The sequence below is a fragment of the Mauremys reevesii genome, linkage group 10 (assembly GCF_016161935.1).
Source record: "Mauremys reevesii isolate NIE-2019 linkage group 10, ASM1616193v1, whole genome shotgun sequence".
In the NCBI taxonomy this organism is placed as follows: domain Eukaryota; kingdom Metazoa; phylum Chordata; order Testudines; family Geoemydidae; genus Mauremys; species Mauremys reevesii.
In genome coordinates this window covers 29,224,425-29,250,568 of record NC_052632.1, presented here as the reverse complement: position 1 = coordinate 29,250,568, position 26,144 = coordinate 29,224,425, and the positions used below count along the sequence as shown (strand labels likewise).

The window sequence follows — 26,144 nt, the reverse complement described above, 5'->3', positions numbered from 1 at the left end:
CCCACGAAAGCTTATGTCCAAATAAATTTGTTGGTCTCTAAGGTGCCACAAGGACTCCTCGTTGTTTTTGAGGATAAGCGCTGTTTGTTTCACTGCAAAGATTCAGTCACTTCTGTTACAGTAGCAGTTTTCTGCTCACTCTCTTTTATTGAATGTTACCTAATACTGGTTAGCCCACAGAAGGTAAAATCCTAATACTAACCACCAGCCAATGGCCTTTATTTCAAGTGGGAGGGGCTGTGCTTTTGCTGCTGAAATCTCAGTTTCATTCCTCACTGATAACCCATGAAGCAGCACCATGTAGCTGCCGCCGGGACAAAGAATGCAGAAACCACCGTCCTCCTTCAAAAAAAAAATCTTGGTTTAAATTAAAGGAAATATGTTCCCCCTTCTCATAGGGGAACAAACTGGTAATTGGGGGGGCCTTCCAAATGGTCAGACCTGGGTCCAGCTAGACAGGAAGCCTGCGTTAAGCTGCAGTGACCTCAGGCTCTTGTGCTTTATGCTGCTTCAGACAGACTTTTAGAGATAGAGGGGAGACAGAGCACTGCTGTGGTTGGCCTTAGCTGATGAGAGAGTAAGTGATGGAATTGTGACTCCTGCTGAGGCACGAAGGAGGGGAATTAGATAGAGAGGAAGGTGTTTTCTTAGAACACAGCTTTACCTTTTAGTCCTTAGGTATAAGTTTGGGACAATGAACTCCATCCACTTGCTTAGAGAGCAGAGGGTCATGTGTGTTTTGGAGAGGGAAAGAGAGATTGATTTTTCCCGTCCATTAACTAAAATTTGTGTTCTTTCTCACCACCACTTAAAGAGCAACTCTTTTGTGAAGTAGCTTGTCACTTCCATTTACACCTCTAAGTATGAATTACATAATGGTTATTGAAAAGGCTCTGAGCTTCAAGAGCAGATTGATGGAGCTGCTTAGACTTTGAGTGACTGTTAATGTTTGCTGACTGGAAAAATAACTTTACTAGGATTGTTCCCTTTGTTTGAAGCAGCCACGTGTCTCCTCAGATCTCAAAAACTACATTTGATAAAAATCACACGCGTGGTTTCCATTTTTACTATCTGTAAAACACTCAGTCTATAGTATTTTTCTTTTTGAGAAGTTATGGCTTTCCATTATAGCCCTAATATACTGTTTTCAGCTTTCTAACCTTTGGGAGTTAATGACCTATAATGATTTCAAAGCAATAAAAATGTTAACGACGTAAGGTCACTGTGGAATTCTTAAGTATCTCAGGATTACTGCTTTTCCACTGCTGTAACTAGATATACTAAGGTTAGTATTTCAATTTGTTCTATTCGCCAGCAAGCAAAAGGCTAATGCAAATTATCTTATGACCAGGCCTTGGTCAATGGTGGACACTTTGTACAGTACTTACGTTTCTCTCACAATGCTATTTAATGACCACTATATCACATATTTAAAGACACAGGAAGTTTTCATACTGCTGAGGAAAAGAGTGGACAAGCAGGCAAATGCGATAGAGACAATGATCTCTACGATATGGGGTTGCTCCCATTTATATATCCTCAATTTTCCACCCAGAATCTTATGGTAGTGGGCTAGCATCAGTGTTCCCTCTAATTTTCCCCACACACGTGCGGCATGAATTTTGTTACGTGCACCAATATGGAGGTGGGTCCGAGGGGTTCAGAGTATGGGAGGGGGCTCAGGGCTGGAACAGAGGGTTGGAGTGCAGGGGTGTGAGGGCTCCAGTTGGGGGTGTGGGCTCTGGGGTGGGGCTGGGGCTGAGGGTTGGGATGGGGAGTGGTGAGTGCTCCGCGGTGGGGCCGGGGAGCAGGGGGTGAGGGCTCTGGCTGGGGGTGCAGCAGGGATGGGGGGCTTGGGGTGCAGAAGCTACGGCAGGGAGAGAGGACTCCCCCCAGCTCTCTCTGCCTGAAGAGGCGATTCTCCCCTGGCCGCAGCAGGTTGGGGCTGGGGCAGGGGATTCCCTGAGTGCTTGCCCAGCCATGCAGCTTACAGGCAATTTAGGGTAGCATGTCTCTCAGCCTCCCGAACCACTGGGAGAAGGGAGCTCCATTTCTACAGCTGATATTTTTGTTACAAAATGAATAAGAGGTCAATCCTGCAGTCGTATTAAAATTTGGCCAATAGGCATTAGAAAATTAGACGGCCAAAAAGGGTTTATTTTGAATCATGCTTTAGATTACAAAACATATTAAACTTCATGCATTGTTCAATGCTTTGTGTTTTCACGGTCTCTTCCAAGCATGTGAACCAAACTTATTCCTCAGTCAAAGATGTGGGGATTCTCTGTTCCTTAATTCTGAGAATTAGAATTTGGCAGCTTCCTAAAAAATAACCAAACCTGGTGTTCATCTTCTAGCCAGAAGCATGGGTGAGCACTGTCCTCCTTCAGAACAGATGCCAATACCACTTGTCTATCTACCCATTCTTGGGTAATTGGTAGACTCCATCCCTCCCTTTTGCCATCCAAATGTATCTGCTCCACAATGCAGCTGAGCATTACTGGTTCAAGAAGTAAAAGCTCCAAGTCAGTTTCCAAACCTTTGTACCCTATGTCCTCAAATACGTTCCCTATAAATCTTCAAGGATAGCATCAGTATAAATTCCTGCTCTGTGGAGTTTAGGCCTAAAGGCCATCTTTCAAATCATGTCTTGTTCAGTTCAAAATATGTCATTGCTTGACAAAATTAATACTCTAAAGCCAACCCAGGACACAAGCAGCGAACTGGTGCTAACATGCTTATTATAAAAACCATAATGGTCCTACCTGGTCTATAATGTTGGCACTGAAGATGGCTTCTTCCATGTGTCTTTCATCAGATTTGATTACAGATCTTATGCTGTTTACAACGTGACGCACTTCTGGAGGGAGATTACAGTTTGAATGTTCCAAAAATTTAGCCACCAAAATTTTTGTGTCTTTATAGGCCTTAAGGTCTACTAAAGAGTGCGGTCGCTCTTTGGAGATTGTGCTGAAGGCCTTTGGCTTTAACTGTAGGTCAATTTTCCTTGTCTCTCTTTGTTTTCCAGTGGGTGGGAAACGGCTTACAGAGTCCTGGCAAGCAGAGGCAGCCACATGAGAACTAGAAACGGGAACTAAAAATAAAGCAGGGGAAATGAATCTTTTAAAAAAAGGCTAGAATAAGAAAGGTGTCAAATCAAACATCCTCACAGGGGACTATTATAACGTTCAGCCTACAACCTATAACTCCTAGTAGGTTCACAGTGCAACAAACATATAAAAACAAAGGAAACATTTAAAAATAGTTATTTTAAAGACTTCTAATAAGGGAACTGAATGCTGGTGAAACACTTCACACTGGCATTCCTTGAAAAGTTCTCCCTTTACCCCCAGAAAAGGTACAGCACTGAGAGTGGCAGGGCAACATTCCTCCCCAGGACCAAGAGGCACCACATGGGAGAGTGGATAGTTAAAAATCTTCATGTTCATTGACCCTTCTGCTAATACTGCTATCATGAATGCCAATGGATACTAATTGTGTTAGGGGAAATTTTTCCACTACAGACTGGGCTGAGACAAACATTCATTATATACAAGCCACTGCCCCATGCTATAAACACAGCTGTAGACTCAAGTTCCCAGGACAACTAGTCAGACCAAGAAAAGGTTAGGACTGGGCTGGTGGCCTCAGTCATTTTATACCAAAGCGAATAATGCATCAAACCATTGTGAAAATAGAGCAAAAGCCCATGCTGAAATAAAAAGATCCAGGTCCCCACTGATTTTCTCCTGAAGGCTGCTTCCCAAAATATGTGGATGTGCTGCATTATAATCTGTCACAAAACTCTGCCCCCACACCTACTTCAGTGCTTCCAATATGTTTTACTAAGGCAACCTACCAACTGCATTGTTTTTTTTGTGAACCACCATTACATATCCTGCGCCCTGGCACTGCAACCCTAACTGTGGCTTGGTGGACTGGTGATGGAGGGACAGCAGGGCCAAACTTAAGTGGTGGTGCAACCCCAGGTGCAGGACAGGAGCCATTGCTGCAGGGTGAGCATAGGGTGGACTCACTCTGCACCGAGCCGTGAGACGTGTACATGGGCCTAAGGGCCTGTGACCCAGAATGGGATGGTTTGGGAACCATCTCTTTTAACTGGAGAAACTGTAATGAAGCACTAGAGTAAAAGAAAAGAAGTCCAGAATCCCAGGCTCAGCACTAGAAAGAGTGTGCATGGAAAATGGTGTTATCCAATACTGAACATAATTTTTGTACACCTCTACCCTGATATAACGCTGTCCTCGGGAGCCAAAAAAAATCTTACTGCGTTATAGGTGAAACAGCGTTATATCAAACTTGCTTTGATCCGCCGGAGCGCGCTGCCCCCCTCCCCGGGGCACTGCTTTACCGTGTTATATTCAAATTCGTGTTATATTGGGGTAGAGGTGTATATTATTATTATTACTACTATTATTATTGTTAACAGAGTTTGGAGGAAGAGAGTCCCCATTACTTGATTTTATTTTTCAGTCTGTAGCTTGGTATAATGCTTGATGGGGAAAAAAACTATAATACAATTTTAGGAAATTGACTCCTCTCCTGTTTCTAATGCAGCCTGAAATAATCCTGTTTCCTAATGTTGGCTACATGTAGGAGCGCAGGCAAATTATCACCTGTTAAGAAATGTTTCCAGGGTTATGGTGCATTTTCCTCTTTGTTGTATATTTATCAAAGGTGCACATATTTAATGTTATAGGCCTAATCTTGAAAGCCAATTGACATCAGTGATGTGCAGTGAGGACTCAGCTCATTTTGGGAACAGGCCCTATTGTAATTCCTCAAGAGATCCAATTAACCATAGAGGTATCTAGGATGTACTAGAAACAAGCAGGATGAATTCCTCTTGCCTCTATGTCTAAAGGAGCAGGAGTTCTGTTTAACAATTTCATTCCCCGTTACAGATTCATTCTGTTGCAGAGCAAGTGTCACGCACCACTAATTTTAGTTAATGTACACATTCTAGAGAATACCTTGCCACCTTTTCCTGAGCTCCATCCTATCATTCAGGTGCCAAAGCATCAATGAACTGCAGAGGGGCTAGCAAAGCATCTGCAAACAGCTCCAGAGGGTACCTGAGAGGCCAGCACAATGATCATGTGATGATGCCACATAGTAATTACCAACACAGTCTTCTGACACTCAAAAAGGATTAAATCCACCCATTTGTGGTAAGCCTGTTTATTACTCTTTCCAACACTGAAAACTATTTTGAACTTCTAGGTACGTTAGAGGATATTTTTCTTCTGCATCTTCAGTGCAAAGCAGATAATGAAAAACTGGTCTAATCCTTCCTGGCAGAGTGTATAATTAAACCAGGAAAAAACAATATTAAAAGAACACTGAGTCTCACAAACTCAAATTAAGAGGGCTGCTTCTGCCCTTAACTTGCCTTGATGTACCTAGGTACTGCAATACATGATGGTGTATGGCTCTCCAGTTAAGAGGTGACATTTCAATGGGTTTAAGTGGAATTTGTCTTGGCAGCCTTTACCACACTCATGGTGCTTAACATACCTGGGGCATAGAGCAAAATGAAACACTAGACATTGTGGTCTGCCACACTAGTCACTATAGAGAATGCCAACAATGGATGGGGTTACTCTGGGCTAGTGTGCACAGTGATAGTGGCAAATCCTCCCAGTGTAGATGCAGTTTATACTAGCATCACTAATTGTTTTAGTCCTCCTTTGTTATGGTAATAGCTTATTGAAAAAAAATACAAACAATTCATTTATAAATACTTTTAAAATTGAGAACCCCTTTCTTATTGAGATTGTATGTGAACCTACCACAGTCACTATGTGCAGGGATTACTGACCATGAGAGTCTATTACATCAAAGGTATTTTTGATGTTCTTGTATCTGAATCAGCAGATTTCCTGCTTTAAACAAACAAAAAAACCCAAGAAATCTGACTCCCAACATCAAGAGGTAAGTGGATGGATTATTGACCAAAGAGACCAGAATGGGTCTATCATGTCAAGTCTTACTTGGGGGCACATTAATCTGAGGATTATTGACACAAAGGTCCATAAAGTCTTAAACCTGCTTGGAAACAAACACTTTAATTCCTGGATTATTAATACATTAGGCGTAATGTCTGTTGTGTTACTGTAGGTACTGCGCAAGTGCAATAATTCTGCTCAAATATTTTATGCTGGAAGCTAGTTGCTGTGCAATGGCTGTAGCACGCGTGATCCAATCTGGCAGAGACTCTCCACATCAATGTGTAGCATTACATTTATAAATCACTAAAAATCAGGATTTATCTAGTGGAAATATGGCAGGCACCTAAGAGAAGGTGGCGCCTAGGTATGAAAACTGAGTTCTAATTAACGTTTTCCTACAACTTCTCCATCAGGAGACACATACCTGGTCTTCCCCCATGAAAGATGGCCCCCACACAAATCTACCAACGTAAACTTGGGCAAATCACTTTATTTTCTATGCATAATTTCCCCATCTATACAATGGAGATAGCAAATAATTTCTGTCCCCCTCCCTTTCTCTTTTGTCTTTTTAGACTAATCTTTTTGGGGTAGGGACTCTCTTTTCACTATATATATTTGTACAGCACCAGCAGGATTAGTCTCATCTGAGGCCTCTAGATGCTATCGTAACACAAATTATAATAAAAAGACAGAAAGCTAAACTGTAAATTACTTTCAACAACTAGCTTTTCCTCTGGGTTTTGGGTGGAGCCCAGCTAGTTCCCAGCATCCCACCTCTTGTCCTCAAACTCTGTGGATCCCCAGTTCCATTTCTGCAAAGTCACATCTACCCTACCCTCAGGCACGGCTCCCTCCCTGCGTGGAAGTAGAAACAAGCACAAAGGAGAGTGAGTGTGTCAATTTCCTGTATCTTTGCATTCCTCTGGAGAACATTTGTTTGGTCTGGCTTGTGATTGGGATGCTGATGTTCCCTTTCCCTTCCCTTACTTTTCTCCTCTATGGAAAGCAGGGACCTGTGTGTGCTTTAACGTCGAAAGGCTTTCTTCTTACTTTTGCCAACAAATTCAAAAAATACAGAGCCATTGGGGCCCTTCTCACTGGACTGAATCCACCTCACTGCAATAATCCCACCTAGCTGGACTTGGCGCAAAGAAGCTGCATGGGTAGAGGGGAAATAGAATCCTCCTTCCCAGGCATGGAACATCAGTAGAGTTCTGTGCCAGATACTGCAGCAACCATGCTGAATGCTGTTCCCCCATTCTGCAAGGAGCATCCCCACTCCTTACCTGGCCACTCTCACCTTGTTCCCATGCCCCAGTGCATGGTGGTGTGCCCAGGAGTGTGGACCCCCTTGAATGGGCTGCAGATCTTCTGCCTCTCCTGTGCTGAAACTACCCCAATTCCACTGTGCCTCAGGCCTTCACTGCTGCACAGGAGTTTTTCCACTGAATGAACAATGTACAGCCTAAAGCAATTACCAGATTGCAGCTTGCAGCATCTAAACATTCCATGTTAAACTCTACAACTTCATAGCCCATCCCTGAAGTATCCAGATCAAATGCTTAGGCAGAGATAGCCAAAGATAAGCAACTCCAGCTGTTTGTCACAAGAGAAAGCACCTTAGGAAAGATGAAGCTGAAGGGGCTGATACAAACAGCTGCTACATGTCATTGGAAATACACTTCTTGTAATATTTATGTAATTTCCAAATAATGTTCAACAACCTCTTCCCTCTAGCAGGGAGGAAAGCAAGCAGATGTTATGACTAGGGTTGAGGAACTCCATGGAGCTTGAGATTTTCTGAATCTCTCAAACTGTTTATGAAGTTTACAAAATGGTTGAATTTGCAAAGTTCTCTTTCTTTTCACTTAAACTCATCCATTTCTCCAAAGGGATTTAATTTTAAAGAACAAACAATTTGGTGATGAAAGAATCTCCCACCAGCTAGATCAGCACAAATAAGCTTCCTATACATTACATACAGGTGCATATTGGTGTTGTCTTTAGATCTTTCTCTGCCACTTTATTTACAGTCTCTGCTAAGCAGAACAACTTTCCAATGCATGAAGTTAAGTGGGTGGGAAATTAAACAAAATGAGTTCCCATATCTCTAGTTTTAACCCACACAACTACTTCTTACCAGATACGCAGCATTACAATAACATTCACATATAAGAAATCCAACATATACTATTTTTAGATTAAGGATACACATTTCCTGGATGGCAATTTGAAGCCAGGTTTCTAGATTTAAAATGCCAGTACATTAACTCACTGTTCCAGGGAGTTCACAGAACTACATGTTAATGTCTCTGAAATTCACAGAATCTCAGAAATTAAAGATGCAAAAGTCCTAGTAGATCGCCTAGTCCAGGGGTCGGCAACATTTCAGAAGTGCTGTGCCGAGTCTTCATTTATTCACTCTAATTTAAGGTTTTGCGTGCCAGTAATACATTTTAATGTTTTTAGAAGGTCTCTTTCTATACATCTATAATATATAACTAAACTATTGTTGTATGTAAAGTAAATAAGGTTTTTGAAATGTTTAAGAAGCTTCATTTAAATTTAAATTAAAATGCAGAGCCCCTCAGACCGGCGGCCAGGACCTGGGCAGTGTGAGTGCCACTGAAAATCAGCTCGCGTGCTGCCTTCGGCACACGTGCCATAGGTTGCCTACCCCTGGCCTAGCCCATCATTCCGCTGGTGCAGGGTTATTCTACATACTATTTTCTTCTCATGTTTTGTCTGCTTCTGCTTTTAATTAGCCAAGCAATGACTCTTCCACCAGTTCCCTTGGAAAATTATTCAACAGTCCAACTGCTATCACTGGTAGGACAACTTTTCTTCTTTTTACTTTCCATCTATTCCTCCGCTTTACTCCTTTGAACATCCCCGAACTATTTACTTCCTTTTGTGATGTCGATCCCTTTTCAATAGTTATAGACTGTTATATCATCTCTGCTATCATTTGGCCAAGTTATTCTACTGTAACAAATACTTTCTCTTTTACAGTCATAAACTGATTTTTCATGAAGAGTTGGCAGCTGCTAAGCAAGACTCCTCCCTTTCTCTCCCTCCATGGCTGAGGGGGGTTTTATAGCAGAAGAGACTGCTGCAGGAAAGCCAGACGCTACCACCTTGTTATTCTCATCACCATCCTTCTGAAAATGACCCACCATCTTGTCACTACACAGTCATACTGGACCTGCTGCCTCTAGAGACAGTGCTAATAGTGTATTGCTTGCTGATCCTATCAAAGACAGTGCCACCTCAGGGAGGAAAACCAGAAGCCAGGCCTGTTGCACTACAAGTATGTCTGCTTGGCCACTCCCCTTTCCTGAATGGTACCCCAGCTTCCACACAACTCTTTAGTTTTGGTGTTCAGTGTGACAGTGGCAGACTAGCAGATACACCTGTTCTTCATACACTTCCCAAAGTGTAGGTTTTTGACTCAGTGGAGAAAGGTCAATACAATGAAGATCAGCAATTATTAATTTCACACTTGTACATTTTTTTCCACATTCCTCTGCCTATAACTTTTAAACATGGGAAATGTACAAGAAGCTAAATTCTACATGTGTAAATCATGCTGCAAAACTTGATATAATTTCCAATAATACTAGCTGCAGGATAAATCAACTGTGCTTGATTTGTTCCATAGTACATTGCCTTAGTGGCCCACACTTACCTTCCGTGCTGGAGGAACATGATACAGGGTCACTAGTAGATCGGACTATGTTTGGAATGCCGTATTTTCTAATGCAATGCTGCTGGGCAGTTCTCTCGGGGCAGCCATAGTGTGATGAAGTACTTGCAGGCACAGAACAGGGAGAGGGCTGAGTGTGTACAGCAGCAGGCTGGTTAAAGACCCCACAACATATTTTCATTTGTTTCAAGGGTGGTGTGGTTTTGTTTTCTCTAACAGAGCTCTGGGGTTCTCTTTCTGATGGGCTGAAATTCTCCGAGGAGCAGTCTGAGGCTCTGCCATGAACATAGTTCTCATATTCCTGGCCTTGAGACCTGTCCATAGAGGCTCTGTTGCGGGAACTGCCATCCTCATCAGGAGAACATTGTGAGTTAGTCCTGTGAAACCCAGAGTGAATGCTGTGATTCAAACTGGTGCAGCTCCTGTTTGTGGCGCCTTTGTGGGTTGTACTGTATGGAGAAAAGTCTGTGGAACGAAGAGACCCCTGAACTTCCAGAGAATAAAGATCCTCTGAAGAGTAGCTATGATCTGGGATATCAGCAACCTCAGAGACCATAAGAGAGGTACTGTCAACAGACACTGAAAAACAAGGCATTTGGAGTATTATCATATTGCAGTCGTCTATATCATTATTAGTATTCATTCTGTTTTTAAGCCAGCTATGTGCCAGTGCTGTACAAGACAAAACATGAAGAAAGTCCTTGTCCTAAAGAGATGATGATCTAATGGTTCAACTCATGGATTTAAACCAATATATTAAAATATTTTAAATGACAAAGTGCCAGGATAGTAAAGACTGAAGTCATCCTCCTGTTTTTAGTCTCTTTTAAGCAAAATGCTTTGAGCTATTCTCATCTATTTTCTTTCATTGATAAAGCTCATACCAAAGTATATTCTCCCACTGCAGTTAGAGTGGGGTGAAGTCCTGCCTTTGGTTTATTTGATAAACATTTCTTTTAATGCTGAAAGGATTGTGTGTGGTAGGAACAATAACACTTTACACAGATACTCAGTAACCAAGGCATTTATCAAAGTTTTATACCTACCAGTATTATCAATGCTAGTTTTGTATCTAACACCTTGTAACCAGGCATCACATGTGTCTCAAATACACATCAAAGATTCGAAAAAGAATCCACCCTTGTACCATCTCTTTAGCATACAAAATGTATAGTGTATCAGAGATTTCTTTGTCTCTACGTGGCAGATGAAAGCTCAACATTCTCTCAGATATACATCACTGTGGAAGCCCTTTGTATTAGAAGCTGAGATTTTTATCTCTTCTTCCAAGATACTCACACATTTATATATAAACGAAAATGTGTGTGTGTTACGTAAAGCTGTATTTTTCCTCCTCTTTGTTGCCAGAAATGATTTTCAAGAGAATAAAGAACCACGCCTACATCCTGGCCTATACATTCTTTTTTGCCCAACTTCAGAATACAACCAATTACTTTTCTATAGTGGACTAGAACTGATGAGGAGTTACCAGGTGTCATCCCCAATTATATACAGAATATACATCACTTAAAATAAATTGTTCCATTCAGCTCAGCAATCTCGGATGCCCCCTTTCATGTAATAGCTGTTGCCAGCAATGTTGGTAAGGTAAACAGGTTCTCATATTTGTGTTGAGGGATGGGACAATAGGATCTGTTAGCAGGTTTACAAATGTTTGGTAAAGTGCCTCTGCACCTGGGGTCTGGCTAGCAGGAAGCAATGGAAATGCTGAAATGAAAGAAAGCCTCTTAGTGCTGTATTCCTGGCCTGCAGAAAATATTGTAAACTTCAAAAGGGAGCTGTGGTATTTTGGGGGCTTAGGCACTCCAAAGATATGGAGAAGGAGCCATTACTTCATATGTCATCAAATATCCAAAAGGCTTGATTTTATGAAGGACTTTTCATCCCCACTCAAAATTGCTAAGTGAGACCTAGTATTTTCCTCAGGGCATGTGGGAAATAAACTCACATTTCCTAGACAACTTAAGTTTGCCAAAGGACACATTAGTCAATTATGTAAATATCTATTTAGACATGTTAAAATGCATATTATTTACTGCTCAAAGTGTATTAGGTACACTGAAACTTAAGTTTGGTGATGTAAATACTTATTTAGACATTTTTAAATAGCATGTTTGTTAAATATACCAGAATGTCCCAAAAGCTTCTTACTTGGGTAGTTAAGATGAATCTTTGTAACATATCACATTAAGTCATGATTTGAAATCTTTAGAATATTAAGACAGATGCATGAATGGGTTAAATCTGTATCTCATCCTCAAAGCACAGACCTTCAAGTAGTGTCCAAACTCACCATGGAACCTCTTTTCCAGGATTTGGTTTTATTGATACTCAGAAACAATCAGATAGTATAAACCTTCCAAACAGACGCTCCCACTCTCTTTGTATCCTGGCTGGAGCTGTTTGGACCCATTGGTTAGCCTGACTTAAGTGCCTTATTTACACTTTCTCATGATTGCTACACTCCACTGCTGCAGTTCCCCTAGTGGTACCAACAGAGGAAGCTGTAGTAGAGGCTGGTCAACATCATCTTGACTACCATTATCATTTAACCCTGCTCAGAGCAGGTCTAGCTGCACAATGAGTGCTTTACCGTGGCACTCAACAGTGGCAAGGTTATTTCGGGACATTTTTGTAAGGGTGGGCATTGGGAGAACCTAGTGTAGACACAGACATAGCATGTTAATGCATAATATACTTAAGCAAAATGTATGCAGTGTTGTAGCTGTGTTGGTCACAGGATGTTAGAGAGACAAGGTGGGTAAGGTAATATCTTTTATGTGACCAGCTTCTCTTGGTGAGAGAGAACAGTTTTCAAGCTGACACAGAGTTCCTGAAGGAGAGCTCTGTGTAAGCTCAAAAGCTTCTCTCTCTCACCAACAGCAGCTGGTCCAATAAAAGATATCACCTCACCCACCTTGTCTCTTTCTCAGTATGTAAAGGAATACATTCCTGTGGTTGGAGGCAGAAACTCTTTTGAAATGAGAATATACATGAAAATGTTGGATTTATATTCACTGTATGTATTCTGTCATGTTAGTAATACCAACATTTAATAAAAATGTAACAGAGTTACATTTTTAAAAGATGCACATATACTTTTACATCCCCCATCATGTCAAAGAAAGAGTATGCATTTTAAAAATGTCTACATAATAAATACATATGCACAGAGCTACAAAATGTTTATGACTGAATCACTGATTCTTAACTCATCTACAGCATCACATATTATTTCAATACAAAGCAGAAAGGAGACACATTCTGCTCATCACAGTGACCCAATAAATTCAGTTTTGATAAAACAAATTAAATATCTGCTATGAGTATATAAGAAAACTCTTTGTAAACAGCCCCTCCTTAATAATAAAAACTGATCACCTTGAATTGTCAACATCACACTTCACTGCACAAAGATGTCAAATGGGGTTTGTTTTTTTTAAAGACTATTTAGTGCTAGTGAAAAGTGAGGAATTGACCACTCTGGAGACTGAAGCCTTCTAGTTATCTACAAAACAGACACATCGTGGGAAGTACCCGATTCCCAACACTGATTTGTCAGCATACTCTGACCCTATTTTGGAAGATAACAGAAGATAGTTCAGTCCTCAGACCTGTTAAAACTTTAGCTTCTCTTCTGAGATTGTCAGCAACGGTGCCAAGAGGTAATACCTACAGGGTGTTAATGCTGGCTATGATATGGACACCTATCTGCTGGGGACCATCACCTCATTTCATATACATCACTGAACAGCCATCAGGTAGTAACACGTTCTGGTCATTGAGCTGAATTTAAGACATTGACCTAGAGGTGAATACCTCTCAATGTCAATCAGACTTGTTACAGAAAGGCTGTCCTGATCAACTTGGTTAAAAGAATGAGCTGGCCCTGTGCTGCTGCTGCTCAGGATCCCCATTCAAGAGATCTGCCTTCAGAAAAAAGAGCTCAGGTTCATTCCTGGTCTTCTGAAGCAGCAGTAGGGAAGAGTGATGTGAGTGTACCACAATTGCTTATTAATATTATTTATAGAGTGCCACAGGAATGCATGGTGTTTTAAAGACAACTAAAAGCCTCAAGAAAGCTTCCATCAAAGTAAGCTCTCCACAGAGCTTTGGAGACAGCTTTGGAGAAGAAAACTGGCTTTCTTCTGTGCCTGTTTTACCATTCTAGCAATATCAGTTTGTGAAGAAGGAAAGTAGTGAGTGACTGGGACAAAAGTGTTTCTTATTATGACCAAGATGGGACAAAATCCCTCCTCTTCTAGGTAGAAAAGTATGAATAAGAGGAAACAGCCCACTCTAACACCCGGTCTACACTTAAAAGTTAGGTTGACATAGCTACATGCTCAAGGGTGTGAAAAATTCACACTCCTGAATGACATAGTTAAGCCAACCTAACCCCCAGTGTAGACATGGCTAGACCGAGGGAAGAATTCCATCGACCTAGCTACTGCCACTCAGGGAGATGGCTTACATACATAGATGGTTTATTAAACTCCTTCTCTCACGCTAGGTCCTATATCAGTATAGCTGCAGCAATGTAGCTGTGACATTGTAGCACCCATAGGATAAACATGGCCTTAGTGACAACTGCATGCTCCCAAAATAAACAAACAATAAAATCACCTTGTGTGCTAAAGCCGGCTGTCGTGTTTCTCTCACCCAAACTGGATTCAGTCACTTGCTGATCTGTACCGGTGATCTGTACAGAAAGTATATAATAAATAGTGTGTTAGCCTGCAGATAGCATTACCCACACATACAGGGCTGAAACATACTGTCATGGATCTAAAGGATATGCCTGGTACTGTGAAAAAGCTATCCTACAAGTTGCTATTCAAATCAAAAGGTATTCACAGACATAGTAATTTACTATGTCTTTGGATCAGCAGCAGATGCAGAGCAAATGAACATGCCTAAAGCAATTGCTGGGTTTTCCAGAAACTATAAAATAAATTATCTTGGGTTCAGAGGCATTTAGGGCTTCAGGCTAACGTTACAAAGCATAATGACTGCGGTGCTTAAAATTAATGCTCCTATCTTCTCAGCGTATGTGCAACATGCCTCAGGTGGCACATGACCAGGATTCATCTCTGAATTTGATCCGCTGGTTGGATCATTAGCTTCCCTGCCCAGTACTGATGGGGAGAGCAATGTGAACTGATCCATAACCCCACAATGCTCCTATTACCAACAGTCTTTCTGTAGTGGTCTATATATCACTCTATTCCAGAGGTGGGCAAACTACGGCCTGTGGTACCATCCTGCCCGGCCCTTGAGCTCCCGGCCCCTCCTCCACAGCCACGCAGCCGCGCAGGCAAACCTCTGAGCAGCGGAGCTACATGCTCCTGCCGAGCAGAGAGGCAGAGTGTCTAGATCCGGCCGGGCAGCGCAGCTGCCAGACATGCTGCTCTGAGTGGCATGTTAAGGGGGCTGGGGGGTTGGATAAGGGGCGGGGGATCCTACGGGGCAGTCAGGGGATGGGGAACAGGGGGCTCTGTCAGGGGGCAGGGGTGTGGATAGTGGTCGGGGCAGTCAGAGGACTGGAGCAGGGGGGTTGGCTAGCGGGGGGCAGTTGGGGCGGGGGGGTCCCGGGAGAGGGTGGTTAGGGGACAAGGAACAAGGGGGGTTGGATGGGTCAGGGGTTTTGAGGGGGGCAGTCAGAGAGCGGGAAGTAGGAGGGGACGGATAGAGGGCGGGGGCCAGGCTGTTTGGGGAGGCACAGCCTTCCCTACCCGGCCCTCCATACAGTTTTGCAGCCCCAATGTGGCCTTTGGGCCAAAAAGTTTGCCCACCCCTGCTCTATTCCCACCATGTGGCCATGGGGAAAAAGTGCAGAGTGGAACCAGCAGAGACTACAGCTGGTAGAAGCAGGTGCAGAAACAGCCAAAGTGCACACAGAGAACTTTCTGCAGTTTTGACTGGACTTTCTCTGCCCTCTGCTGATTGGCTGCTTGCTCCAACCCTCTTCTACCACCCTCACAGTCTCTTTACCTCAGCTTCCTGCCACACGTTCTCCACATACCCTCTTTTCCCCTGCCCTGTCAGCCTCACCCTTCTTCCCTTCAGCAGGCACTCCTTTCACTTTTCTTTCCATGTACCTTATCCCCCCCTAACTAATCATGGAACTATCATGCTATCTTCTGCCATCACATTGTTCATGCTGCTTTCCCCCACCCTCTATCTGCCTTTTTAGACTGTGAGCTCTTTGGGGCAGTCACTGCCTGATACTCTGAGTTTGTACAGAACCCAGCACAATGGGACCCTGTTCTTGGTTGGCCCCTAGGCTCTACCACAATAAACATGAATAATATTCACTTTCGGTCCTTGAACAACTAGAGCAAAACAGCTTTGGGGTTTACTTTGCAGAAGTACCTACATTTAATTATTGAATGTAGTAATCTCTAAAATGCTATAGGGTTCTTGTAGACGGCTGGTGCTCTATAACAGTAGGGCATTATTATTATTTATAGAAGTAGACTCATTACAGTTGCCAACAATTTGCAAGGGTGGATTATTATTAACAAATGGTTCCTTCTGCCAGAAGGAAATTCCAGGATGATTCCCCCCACCCCAAATTATTCACTGATGCAGCACAGTTTGTGGTTTTGAAAAGTTCTTCAAAGCCTTTTCCCCATCATTTTAAAACATCTTAATATATTTTTCTCCTTGAAATGTAGTTACAAATTTCACTTTATATATAGATGATAAAAATCAGCTGATGGGTTTCTGTAAATCACAAAGCCTCCTAAGGAATGATAAAATATTTTTTTTCTTAAAAAAAATAGAGATGGGTGTATAGGGGAGGAGAGTTTGCAAAACAAAATACAGAGAAATGCCTGATTTATTTCTCATTAAGGGAGGAAAGTTAGCATTAAAAAGCTATCAACTTGATTAAGGTTAGATACAACATTCATAACTCCAGCTTCATGTGGATTCCTGTTGGAGATTTCTCTGCAAAATCACTAAGAGGGAGCAGAGCTCAAAGAGAGCATGCCAAAGGGGAAGAATTTAAAAAAATCTAGACAAGTCTTTAAGAACCTCATTCAAACACTACTGAAGTAAATGGGCTTTAGACCAGGCCCTTAACCTTGTTTTTAATCCCTCCCATCAGATTTTTAGCAGTTCTTTGGGAACCTGCTATTGGAAAAGAATACGTGGTAATTATAAATAAAACAAGAGTACCAAACTATACCCTAAGATGAGGTCAGTATAGCATGAGAAGTTATGTCATCTTTAGCAGACCACATCACGTCTGCTTCTGTATGGCCACATTTAACTAGCAGACATTCATTGCAATAGATGACAGAGCCTAAAAATAATCATCAATCACCTCTATGCAAGCTCTGGTGCCGAGGGCTTAATTTGTATTTGGCTGTCTATAAAATTGAATGCAACATTACTACACTAAAGCCATTAAGAAAAGAGCTCTAAGTGTTTGTGAATGTGACTATCTACATAAAAAATGGTATCAGAAATATTCCCCGTGCAGATACAGCTTCTGTGATGCAGTACTGCAGAGCAGGCCAATATTTAAAGTAATAGGGTCTTGTTGTGAAATGATTTACTGACAAAGTTTTATCTTCAAAAAATCTTTCTTCACTATATGTGAAAAAGCCTGGTTACTTACCTTGTACAGTAGCTGGAGTTCTTTGAGATATGTATTCCTCAAGGTGCATATGCGCTCTATGCACCTGGGACTGGATGATTTTTCGTTAGCAATGTCCTTGGGTCCGCGCCTACACCCTTCTCCTCCTCATGCGCACCTATACCCTTCTCCTCCTCAAAGGTATGAGGGGGTGGGAGATGGACTAACTGCCTCTGTAGTTCCTTCTCTACCATGAATACCTTGTATAGTAACAAGCTAAATAATCAGACATCCAGTGAGGGTCCATCTGCGTATTCCATTTGAGGTGACTCACAATCAGTGTTCATCGAGGACGATGGTGTCAGGAGCTCTGCTGTATTGCAGAGCGAAGGACTGTTCTTCTGAAGGATGTGTCTATTATAGAAGCTTGTATCAGGATGTAACGCTTCATAGCGGTATGAACAGAGCCCCACGCTGCCACTCTATAGGAACATCTCAAAGTGAAGGTATCTCTGAGAGGAGATTGCTTCTCCTCTCATACATTTGGCAAAAGAGACAAATACTTAAGGACATTTCCTAAAAGGTTTCATCCTCAGTAGGTAAAAGGCCAAGGCTTGTCCAACATCCAAAGAGTGGAGCTTCCCATCCTCTCTGGTAGCATGGAGATTTTGGTGGAAGACAGGTAAAATGAATGACCTGGGTCAGATGGAATTCCAAGATTACTTTCGGAATGAATTTAGGATGTAACCTCAAGGAGACCTTATCCTTACGGATGATCATATAGAGAGGGACTGCCATAAGGGTGCCAGGTCATCTTCTCTTCTGGCTGAGATGATTGCAACCAGAAAGGCAACTTTCATAGATAGATGAGCAAAGAAACATGGAAGCTAAAGGTTTGAAGGGGGAATTTGTTAGTGTGGATAAGACTAGCTCAAGGTTCCATATTAGGTAGGTTTCATTACTGGAGGAAAGGTTCTGATAAGTCCTTTTGAAAACCTTACTGTAATCAGATAGGCGAAGATTGCATGGTTGTCCACTGAAAGGCAAAAGGTGCTAATAACTGCCAAGTGTACTCACAAGGAGGCGAGGCAACCGTGACATTTTCAGAGACAGGAGTTAGTTCAGAATATTAGGGATCTCTGAATATTCCAGGGCTAGCCGATGATGTTGACACCATGCCAAGAACCTCTCCCATTTTGCTGTATAGTGTTTTCTTGTGGAGTCTTTTCTGCTATTGCTAATGATGGATTGTACAGCCTCCATGCATGTTCTTTCATCCAAATATGAAGCTGCTAGACGAAGAGATACTGGTTTGCAATGGAGGATCTTGCCCCTGTCTTGGGTTAACAGGTCTGGCAGGAGCTTTTGAATGTAGATGCAAGGAGAATGCTAGTGAACTAAAACTGCCTTGGCTACATGGGGGCTACTAGGATCACCAACATTTTGTCCTGTTCGATCTTCCTCTGGACCCAAGGCAAGAGGGGAATGTATGGAAATGCATAAATTAGTGGTTCTGAATGTTGTACTAGAAATGCATCCTATGTGGAGTTGTGTCCTCATACCGTTTGAGGAGGCTGGACATTTCCGGTTTTTGTTAGATGCAAAGAGATGCCATGATGGGAATTCCTGTTGTTGAAAGATGTTCTATACCACCAAGTCATTGAGCTCCCATTTGTGGTCTTTGGAGAAGTGTCCTCTGACATGGTCTGCCAGAGCATTTTGCACCCCTGGAAGATGCACTGCTCAAAGGGTGATATGGTGGCAGAGATATGACAGAAATTGTTTGTAAGCCTCATGCACTGTATTCAATTTTGAATTCCTGAAGGGTCCAGATAGCTCCCGAACCTCACAGGGAGGAGTCTGTAATTAGTTTTTTTCATGGGTCAGGGTGTGTGTGCAAAGGGAACTGACTTCATGTTTTCCTACCAGGCGAGTGATCTCAGGACCCCATGGGGGAGCGAAACTGACTTGCCAAGAGTAAGCTTTCATGGCACATAGATTGTCCATAACTATGCTTGTAAACTGGGATTCTCAAACTTCATTGCATCGCGACCCTTCAAACTGAAAGCTGGAAAAGAGTTGTCTTTGTTTAGTGAGGGGATTAGAGAGACCAGGGCAATAATACTGAAACATAAGAGCAGATTAAGTCATTCAGCTGTCAGATATAGTATGAGCCTCCAGCCTCCTTTCTTCTTGTGGATGAGGAAATATCTTAAGTAAAATCCTGTTCCCATGTACTGAGGTGTTGCCAGCTCTATGGCTCCCAGATGGAGCAGAGAGTCCACTTCCTGGGTGAACATCCTCTCGTGAGAGGGTATATCCATCATATATCCGGGGGTGATGATTTCCAGAACACACATGTCTGACGTTAAATGGTGCCATGCTGGAAAAAAAGTAAGCTAGGCAGCTAATAAAAAGGGTGTGGGAATCTGGCTCAGGTGGACTTGGTACGAGGACTCAAAGGTCTCATCAAAAGTCATCAGTTAGTAATGACTCTCAGCTGGCTGGATTCATGCTAGTGACTGTAATGTACATTCTGTGGCTGCTTGATTTTGACTTTGATTTTAACAGACCAGTATGCAGCACACGTTCTGTTCCTCAATCTGTAAGCTAAAGAGCCAGGGAGCTCCAGGTGTTGTATGCTCTCAGCAGTTTCTATGTTTTCTGTGAACTAACGTTTCTTTAGCACAAGGGACACCACAGTGACCTTGAGGGGAAAGGCTCCATTATCCCCTCAATGAGGAGGCTCCCCACAGAGCCAGTCAGGACTTTGGGGAGCCTCCTCTCCCTTGGAGCAGACTGTCTTCAGGGCAAGAAGCTCACACGGCTTCACCTCCTGGGTCTCTCCTTGGAGCATTCAGCATCCTCTGCCCCTCCGTGCACTTCCCACAGCGAGTACGCCCAGGCAGGGTCCTGGGGAAGCCAGAGGGTCCTGCACGCATCCCCACTTCACTTCGCAGTCAGATGTGACTCTTACCCAGCCAGTAAAACAGAGGTTTACTAGATGACAGGAACACGGTTTAAAACAGAGCTTGTAGGTACAGAGAACCGGACCCCTCAGCCAGGTCAATTCTGGGGCCCAGCGAGGCAGACACCCACGTCTGCCCTCACTTCCAGTCCCCAGCCAGTTCCAAAACTGAAACCCCCTCCAGCCCCTCCTTTCTGGTCTTTGTCTCTTTCCCGGGCCAGGAGGTCACCTGATCTCTTTGTTCACCTTTAGCTATTCCTTTGCAGGATGAAGGGCCCCAGCCATTTGTTGCTAGGATACAAAGTGTCGGCAATTTATGCACACTGGTGACTTAAGAAATGCATAGGGGAAACTGAGGCACCCACACAGTATTCAGAGGAAACATTAAGAAGCCCCACTTCGTCACACTGACCAAAACCTACTTTTCATTCACTCAATTCCTTTCTCTGAAAGGAGACAGCACCAACACAAACACAGGGCCTATTCTGGAAACCCTGTATGAATATGAGTAAGGGTACGTCTACACCAGGTTTCCCCAAACTTTTTACCTTGCATCCCCACCCCGCCCCAGCTGTGGTTGGGAGCTGGGACCAGATGTGGGGCTGGAGTTGCAGCCAGGCTGAGAGCCAGGGGCTGAGGGTGGGACCACAGCTGGGGGCAGGAATGTGGCCAGGAATGGGACCGGGACTGGGAGTGGAGCCGTGCTGGGGCAGGACTGGAGCTGCAGCTGGGCTGGGAGCCAGGGGCTGAGACTGGGGCTGCAGCTCAGGGTGGGGCCAGGACCTGGGGCTAGAGCAGAGCTGGGGGCAGAGCAGGGCTGGTTGGTGCTCCCTGACCCCCTTGGGGGCTGGCCTGGGCCCCACTGCGCCTCCCAAATATTCCTCCATGACTGCCTAGGGGGGCATGCCCGACAGTTTGGGGATCACTGGTCTACACTTAAAATGCTACAGCTGCACACCTCTGCCAGCGCAGCTGTTCAGTGTAGACACCATCTATGCTGATGGGAGAGTCCCTTAAATCAGCGTAGTTAATCCACCTCGCCAAGAGGTGGTAGCTAGTTCAATGGAAGAATTCCTCCACTGACCTAGCACTGCCTACATCGGAGGTTAGGTTTGCTTATCTACAATGCTCAGGGGTGCGGACTTTTCACACCTGAGTGATGTAGTTAAGCCAACTTAATTTTCCAGTGTAGACCAGGCCTCAATCAAGCTAACTATCTTCTTGCCTGCTGAATCAGCCATAAGATATTTCCTACCAATGCTCATCTCCAGTAATGCCAGACGTATCTTGTACATTGTGGCATTTAGACTGAATGGAACATACTCAGGGCCAGTGCAACCATTTAGGCGACCTAGGCGGTCACCTAGGGCGCTGGCATTTGGGGGACGCCATTTTCTTCGGCAGCAACCGCGGCGGCCGGATCTTCGGCTGCCCCGGTCAACGCCGGCATTTAGGCAGAGGGAGCTGGGGCAGGGGAGCGCAGGGAAGGCCACCTGCAGCAAGTGGGCGGGGAGGGCACACAGGGGAACTCCCCACCCCAGCTCACCCCTGCCCCACCTCCTCCCCGAGCATGTCGTGGCCGCTTCACTTCTCCCGCCTCCCAGGCTTGCAGTGCCAATCAGCTTAGGCGCCGCAAGCCTGGGAGGCAGGAGAAGTGAAGCAGCGACTGCGTGCTCAGGGTACTCGTGCGCGGAGCAGGGGTGAGCTGGGGTGTGGGGGGGTGCCTCAGGGCGGGGGAGCTGCCGCAAAAGGGGCGCGCCTCAGGGCGGGGGTGTGTGGGGGGGTGCAAGGTGGAAGTTTCACCTAGGGCACGAAACATCCTTGCACCAGCCCTGAACATACTGAGAACACAGCCTGGAATATTTGAATTTTTCAGTAATGGCAAGAAGGTGAAATGTTTTCACCTGTGCAGTGGCTCTGTTGCTAACACAGACACTACCACCTTCTCCAGGGAGTGAATTACTCAGGGAGTGGATTATGCAGTGAGAATTTGGAGGTAACACCCTTTCTCCAGGGTAAGGGTGAAGATTACATTATTCTTTCTCAACCCTTTAGGGTATATTCTGGGGGTACAAAATCAACTTCAAAGTGAGTCACTTGCTTTCTCAGACTTAGAAGCACCACATGGACCAAGAGCTCCTTTAGCACATTCCTAAGAAATGGGGCTGAGTGAATAAGATAGTGTGCTTGGAAACGTAGGGCTCTTTCACTGAAAATTGGTAAGAAAAATGAAAAGACAAGACCTCTCAGCTTTACCTCTGGGCTCCTGGCTGTAATGTGCAGACTCTTTACATTGGGGTATAGCTTTCTTTAAATGTAATATTTGGCCTTCCCAGTGGTGGTACTTTGCTGGCAGACTGGAAATCAAATTGAGGAATAGATAGGGCATTTTTCCACTTTACACATGGGTTTTACAACATCCCTTCTCTTAATACCAACAGAGTACCCTGAGCATCCTCTCTGTTTACAGAAAAGATGGCAATATCTTTAATCTCTACATAAAAATATTAACTGCCTGAGGTTTCAGCTGCTCAGTGGCATCCAAAAAAGTGGAAAGATGCATGGAGAGCTTTTAATCACTTGAGGAAGCCTAGATATATATATATATAGAGAGAGAGAGAGAGAGAGTTAAAATCACTTAGAGTTCTCAGATTTTCTCTCATTGAGCACTTTTTCAACATTCAGACTCAATTTTACTAGAATTAAATCCATTTAAGTCTGTCTGGTCAGCGTATTCATAATTTGCATTTCCTTCACTGTCTATTTATCAGAATAATTGCTGAAATGTAATTTATATGCAGTTTACACTAATAAGTGGAATTGATTAACCTTCTGTTTGCTTGGGGGAAGGGAAGCCATGTTTTAACAGTAACAATCCCTTAATGTTTAGTCAGGTCAAAGCTCTTGCTCACCAGTGGGAGGGAGTGCAGGTGGTACTGGCACAGATTCTCTTATCCACCCTGCACCCCGGTAATAGATTTCATGAATATGAATACCCTCAGGAACACTGGCTGCATTAAAAGATAGTCACTAAGCAGTTTGGATTCAAAGAATAGCTAAACCAGGGCTTAAATTCAGCTGGAGCTGTCCGGAGCAGAGCTCTGGTAAATATTTTTAAAGCCCCGAGCTCCTGTGCGCCCCATGGGGCTGAAGCTCCTAGCCTCAGGGCTCTGGGAAATACTATATGAGAATTTAAGCTCTGAGCTAAACCATGCTTTCCGCAACTCTGCACAGCCTACAAATTAGTAAAGCTTACAAGACATTTACTGGTATAATTCATCTTTCTATTCTACCCTAGCAGATATCACCCCTGGAAAAGTAGTGCGAAAAGCACTGTTTTCAAGGCAATACAACAAGTTGCAGTATGGATGACAACTGCAAATTGTATTTAGAAGCAACCACTGCTACTAGCACTGACATTTTCTGTTCCTATCCAGGAAATAGCTATGTCTAATTTGATATAATTTGATAAAATTCTAAAGAACAAACAAAAAAAATATGCCTGATGCTCAGTAAGAGGCTTAATAATTATTATTGCTTAATGGCTCCCAGCAGCACTTCTGTAGCTAAAGCTCTGCCATTATTTCCATTGGAAAGTCTGACTTTGAGGAGTTTATAAAGCTGGTCAATTCAATTCATACCGTGCTGCAACCTGATGCATATTATATGAGAGTGTGTAGCATGTATGTATGAATTTGAGGCTCCATTCTATATTCCTTGCAGATCTAAATTTGTCACTGACTTTAAGGCTGTGTTCTTCAATTTTTAAATTCAATGGGACTTCTGGTCCACAATGAATGTAGGTTTGGGCCTTTGGTGTTAATGAAAGTGTCAAGAATATAAGTTGATCTGCAACCTCTACTATTGCCAAAGCACTTCACTCCTCACCTTCCACACCTCTTGCCATTCTACTCTTAGAGCTTTCCTGGCTAGAAACTGCCAGGCATACAGTGGAGTAATGTGGATTAACACCCAATAAGAGCTTTATAATCATGATCACATAATAATTAAAAATCCACCACTCATTTTCACTTGAGACCAGAATCAGTGTTGGAGGCACTAGACTACTTTGAATAAAGGAAAACTGCTTCCTACTTGAGGATTCTTGTTACCAAAAGGGGCCAAGCAGCCCAATCTCACTTCAGAATGTCATTCTCCATCCACACCTAAAACAAAGGTTCCTTGCTTCAATGGCTCAAATCTCTTCTCCTAGGTTTTCTTCAGTGATGGTTCAGTGTTCTGTGATTATTTTTGTGATTTTTTAAAAATGAATGACCTCAACTGAAATGCTGTGTCTTATATAAACATTTGTCCAAGCATGCACCCAGAATTTAGGAAGATGCAGACTTATAGGTGAAGGTCACAAGCTACTACTGGGAAAGGAAAACACCCATTTAGGTTAAAGACAATGGACTGGAAATTATCAGTTTAGAGAATGCAAAAGTGCTCACAATTCAAACATGTTTATCATTGTGTCCTTCAGGTACTCTTAACTCCTAAATTCTTTAGTAAGTAAGAGAATGGTCAAAGAGAATTCATCCCTATTTCCTTTGACCTTTCCTTACCTGACTAGCAGGGGTCTGTCCAATCACTGCTTCATAAGGAGGGGGCAGCTCCGTTGGATATAGCATTCCTGGGCTGTTAATGGTGACTTCATATAAAGCACTGAAGGGGGAATGAGGAAAGTCCAAATGGAGACCTCTGTTAAAGAAAATAAATGTTCAATTATCATTTCACTGCACTGGATTTACCTGGAAAACTAATGTCATCTTCCACAATGATGTAGTTAGCAGATGCATGCCTCTGAATTTGTGACTGAACCCATCACAAAGCAGTCTGTTGAAGAGATTCATCAGACAAGTGAAATGAAGTGAAATGAAGCCTAAATTCAAAGGATAGTTTAAAAATTTTATTCCATTTTTGGATACTGGCCATTTATACCAATCTATTCTATAGGCATTAATATCTTGCACATACAGTACCCTGTAGCAATGTACATTAAATTAAAGGCAATTTCCTCAAAAGATTAACTCTCACATTTAAATTCTGTGTATAATGCTAACAACTGTGGTAAAATTAATAGTATCCTTGTTTAATGTTCAAATATTGTTATCCCTGTCTTGCCTGAATTCATCCACTTCTCCATCATGGTCTTTTTTATACATCAGCACTAATATAAACAAATGAATGTTTTAAACAGGGCTGTCAAGTGATTAAAAAAATGAATCGTGATTATTTGCACGATTAATCATGCTGTTAAACAATAATAGAATAGAATACCATTTATTTAAATATTTTTGGATGTTTTCTACATTTTCAAATATATTGATTTCAATTACAACACAGAACACAAAGTGTACAGTGCTCATTTCATATTTATTTTTGATTACAAGTATTTGCACTGTGAAAAAAAAAAGAAATAGTATTTTTCAATTCACCTAATACAAGGACTGTAGACTAGAGCAATCTCTTTATCATGAAAGTTGAACTTATAAATGTAGAATTATGTACAGAAAATAACTGCATTCAAAAATATAACAATGTAAAACTTTAGAGCCTACAAGTCCACTCAGTCCTACTTCTTGTTCAGCCAATCACTCAGACAAACAAGTCTGTTTACAATTTGCAGGAGATAACACTGCCGCTTCTTGTTTACAATGTCACCTGAAAGTGAGAACAGGCATTCACATGGCACTGTTGTAGCCGGTGTTGCAAGATATTTACGTGCCAGATGTGCTAAAGATCCATATGTCCCTTCATACTTCAACCACCATTCCAGAGGACAGGTTTCCATGCTGATGACGGGTTCTGGTCGATAACAATCCAGAACAAAGTGGATCGATGCATGTTCATTTTCATCATCTGAGACAGACGTCACCAGCAGAA

General features: G+C 42.9%; 1 protein-coding gene across 10 annotated transcripts in view; it reads right to left on the bottom strand.

Moving 5' to 3' along the window:
• Positions 1-26,144, bottom strand: part of FAM189A1 (family with sequence similarity 189 member A1) — a 424,039-nt gene that overhangs the window by 9,314 nt on the left and 388,581 nt on the right. For 8 of the 10 annotated variants that reach the window (XM_039491769.1, XM_039491768.1, XM_039491763.1 and 5 more), the window contains 4 exons: positions 24,824-24,959; positions 14,329-14,404; positions 9,664-10,260; positions 2,766-3,094 (listed from right to left, as the gene is read on the bottom strand). In XM_039491769.1, coding sequence (XP_039347703.1) covers positions 2,766-3,094; positions 9,664-10,260; positions 14,329-14,404; positions 24,824-24,959 — 1,138 coding nt within the window. Of the gene's footprint in view, positions 1-2,166; positions 2,323-2,765; positions 3,095-9,663; positions 10,261-14,328; positions 14,405-24,823; positions 24,960-26,144 lie in introns of those variants that run through there. The other 2 variants (XM_039491766.1, XM_039491771.1) reach the window with 2 other exon arrangements.